This window comes from Procambarus clarkii, chromosome 21 (assembly GCF_040958095.1).
Source record: "Procambarus clarkii isolate CNS0578487 chromosome 21, FALCON_Pclarkii_2.0, whole genome shotgun sequence".
Classification (NCBI taxonomy): Eukaryota; Metazoa; Arthropoda; class Malacostraca; order Decapoda; family Cambaridae; genus Procambarus; species Procambarus clarkii.
The window spans coordinates 39019331-39023486 of NC_091170.1; the positions used below are offsets into that span (position 1 = coordinate 39019331).

The 4156-nt window shown below is 46.9% G+C and overlaps 1 protein-coding gene across 1 annotated transcript in view; it reads right to left on the reverse strand.

Annotated features, from left to right (window-relative positions):
- Positions 1-384: 384 nt before the first annotated feature.
- The window catches only part of LOC138367286 (putative per-hexamer repeat protein 5), a 32292-nt gene continuing 28520 nt past the window's right edge, over positions 385-4156 (reverse strand). Inside the window, exons 3-4 of the mRNA XM_069328705.1 lie at positions 3003-4095; positions 385-561 (exon numbers count right to left, since the gene is read on the reverse strand). Of these exons, the coding sequence (XP_069184806.1) occupies positions 385-561; positions 3003-4095 (1270 nt within the window). The remainder of the gene's footprint in view (positions 562-3002; positions 4096-4156) is intronic.

The following is a 4156-nucleotide window of genomic DNA, read 5'->3' on the forward strand; positions in this document are numbered from 1 at the left end:
CCCACTTTCTCCCTCTCCCCCTTCACCCCCCCCCCTCTCTCCCTACCCCTTCCTCTCCCTCTCCCTCCCTCCCTCCTCTTCCTCCCTTCCTATCCTGCGTAAGTGGCCTAACATCTTGATACTAATTAGCGAAATTCTTGAGCCCCATGAATGGCAGGTGAGTGAGTGAACCCTTTGAATGGGTCAATTATTAAGGGAAGATTTAATCCTCCTTGCCTCTGTCTCTTTGTTCAAATCTCTTCCACACCCTCTCCCTCTCCCTCTGTTCCCTGCCCATCGTCACTCCACTTCTTTGTCAGGAGGCAGCAGGAATCAAAGACTAGTTGACGGTGTGGGGAGAGAGTCAGAAAAATCTGCTTGCTGCTGTCCTGTCTATGTCTGCTGTTAGTGTGCCTGGTATTGTGGCTTTTTGTCTCGCTGCTGCTGCTCCTGCAGCTGTAGTTGTAGGTGTTGCTGGTCATGCTGCTGCTGCTGCTGCTGCTGCTGCTGCTGCTGCTGCTGCTGCTGCTGCTGCTGCTGCTGCTGCTGCTGCTGCTGCTGCTGCTGCACCTCATATTGGGTCTGCCGACACAGGTGCCATTCAGGCTGTTAATAATAACGACTGGTACCAGTCATGTTCCTGCTCTCATCAGGGGTAAAACTCGCGCTACTCTTGTCTCCGCTGGTGACAATCAGACCGCTACTGTAGCAGTAGTGGCACTACGCCTGGCGCGAGTGCCTCTTCACTGATGCCTGGAATTCCCCGGAAGGGGGCGGTGGTGGTGGAGGGGGTGTGGGTGGGGGGGAAGTACCAGGGTCGTGCCTCTGGCCGGTTACAGTGATCGCTAACCGGCGAGAAGCCGGATCGGCAACACGTTTAGAGTCACGTCTGGTGAATAATAAATACGGGTGACAATTGGTTTCATTATCGGTTCCCGGTGCCTGGGTTGCTCCAGATGCCTCTGGGTGCCACTGGGCGCCAGGGCGCATCTCCCCCTGCCACTCTGGCACTCAGCCCCCCGCCTCTTCACGACCCCTTCTTCTTTCCTTCTTTTTCAACTCTCGGTCGCTAGGCTGCCGGGCATTTTGTCAACTTTTTTTTTTTGTCACCTCCGGTTCCAACAACCCCCCCCCCCCCTCCCTAGCCCCGTCAAGCTTGATTCTATCTTACTGTGTTTACTAGTTGTGTGTTTACTAGTTGTGTGTTTACTAGTTGTGTGTTTACTAGTTGTGTGTTTACTAGTTGTGTTTTTGCGCGGGTTGAGCTTTGCTCTTTCGGCCCGCCTCTCAACTGTCAATCAACTGTTTACTAACTACTTTTTTTTCCACACCACACACACACACACCCCAGAAAGCAGCCCGTGACAGCTGACTAACTCCCAGGTACCTATTTACTGCTAGGTAACAGGGGCACTTAGAGTGAAAGAAACTTTGCCCATTTGTTTCTGCCTCGTGCGGGAACCGAACCCACGCCACAGAATTACGAGTCCTGCGCGCTATCCACCAGGCTACGAGGCCCCGGTCACACTCGGAGGACAACACTATCCACTATCCTCACTACACACTGTCCTCGCTTTAAATGAGGATAGTGTGTATTGAGTATATCCCACCACCCAAACGCTTCCAAACTATCTTAGGTTCACATCCTAAGGCCCGAGGACCGGGCCGCGGGGACACTAAAAAGCCCCGAAATCATCTCAAGATAACCACACTATTTTTTTTTTATTAACATATTAGGTACATCTGCATTAGTGCAGCTGCCCTAGACTATATGAAGTGGAGTACAGTGTGTCAAAAAAGCTAACTAGGTGATGCTAAAAAATCCCCATCACACAGGATGGTTAGTCATACAGAGGCATGTGATAAGCGGTCTGCACTGGCAGACTCCGGATGCATTTTGAGGATATCAACAACACAAGATTGAATAAGGTAGCAGTGGTAATACAAGTCCCCATCTCGCAGGATGGTTAGTCATACAGAGCCATGTGTTTAGTAGCCGGCACTGGCAAATTTTGGGTATACTGTGAGGATATCTTCAAGAATACGAGAGTGAATAAAGTAATTGCAAAGCTCCAGGTACCTCATGCCAACTGGTCTGAAAGGTCTAATAACTGGGCATTCAGTGATGTAGTGCGGGAGATCATGCCGTACTTCCTGCTCACAGAGTTTGCAACTGGAGTGCTCAGGATTGGGAGACCCGTCACCTGGCTACATACGAGGAAAGACTGGGAACTGAACCTCAGGTGTTGGGAAGACAGAAGAATTAGGGGAGATATCAACACATACATACAAGGTTCTCGTGAATTGAGAGGGTGGATAGTGGGAGTGGTGGAAACGTAAGTATCCAAATTATCCATAGAGACAATAGGAAGAACTTTTTCCGTGTTAGAGTAGTTAGTAAATTGGAATGCACTAGGCAGAGATGTGGTGGAGGCTGACTCCATGGAAGTTTTTCAAATGTAGATACGATAGAGCCTAATAGACTCAGGAATCTGTACACCAGTTGATTGACGGACGAAAGAGATGAAGCTCAACCCCCCCCCCTCGCAAGCATATTTAGATGAGTACAGTGGAGTTTAATGGTCTTCATAGTCTAGCCCGATTATATACCGACCATTGGAAGGTGGTAATGGTATTGGTAGTTGTCGTAATACTAGTAGAAATAATAGTAGGATGGTAGAGGTAGTGGATTTCTTTGCAGCAACCATAGACGTAGTGTTGACCAGACCACACACTAGAAGGTGAAGGGACGATGACGTTTCGGTCCGTCCTGGACCATTCTCAAGTCGATTCCAGGACGGACCGAAACGTCATCGTCCCTTCACCTTCTAGTGTGTGGTCTGGTCAGCATACTTCAGCCACGTTATTGTGACTCATCGCCTGTATAGACGTAGTGTTAACACTTGATATTTCGCTTAGCATGTCTCAATACCTTTTTCATTTCAGTGCAGGGTTTTCATTATGGCAGGGTAGAACCTTCTCATTATGGCAGGGTAGAACCTTCTCATTATAACTGGTAGAACCTTCTCATTATAACTGGGTAGAACCTTCTCATTATAACTGGGTAGACCCTTCTCATTATAACTGGGTAGACCCTTCTCATTATAACTGGGTAGACCCTTCTCATTATAACTGGGTAGACCCTTCTCATTATAACTGGGTAGAACCTTCTCATTATGGCAGGGTAGAACCTTCTCATTATGGCAGGGTAGAACCTTCTCATTATAACTGGGTAGAACCTTCTCATTATAACTGGGTAGAACCTTCTCATTATAACTGGGTAGACCCTTCTCATTATAACTGGGTAGACCCTTCTCATTATAACTGGGTAGAACCTTCTCATTATGGCAGGGTAGAACCTTCTCATTATGGCAGGGTAGAACCTTCTCATTATGGCAGGGTAGAACCTTCTCATTATGGCAGGGTAGAACCTTCTCATTATGGCAGGGTAGAACCTTCTCATTATGGCAGGGTAGAACCTTCTCATTATGGCAGGGTAGAACCTTCTCATTATGGCAGGGTAGAACCTTCTCATTATAACTGGGTAGACCCTTCTCATTATAACTGGGTAGACCCTTCTCATTATAACTGGGTAGACCCTTCTCATTATAACTGAGTAGAACCTTCTCATTATAACTGGGTAGAACCTTCTCATTATAACTTGGTAGAACCTTCTCATTATAACTTGGTAGAACCTTCTCATTATGGCCGGGTAGAACCTTCTCATTATGGCAGGGTAGACCCTTCTCATTATGGCAGGGTAGAACCTTCTCATTATGGCAGGGTAGAACCTTCTCATTATGGCAGGGTAGAACCTTCTCATTATGGCAGGGTAGAACCTTCTCATTATAACTGAGTAGAACCTTCTCATTATAACTGGGTAGAACCTTCTCATTATAACTGGGTAGAACCTTCTCATTATAACTTGGTAGAACCTTCTCATTATAACTGGGTAGAACCTTCTCATTATGGCAGGGTAGAACCTTCTCATTATGGCAGGGTAGAACCTTCTCATTATAACTTGGTAGAACCTTCTCATTATAACTTGGTAGAACCTTCTCATTATAACTTGGTAGAACCTTCTCATTATGGCAGGGTAGAATCTTCCCATTATAACTGGGTAGAACCTCATTATGGCATTATAGAACCTTCTCATTATGGCAGGGTAGAATCTTCT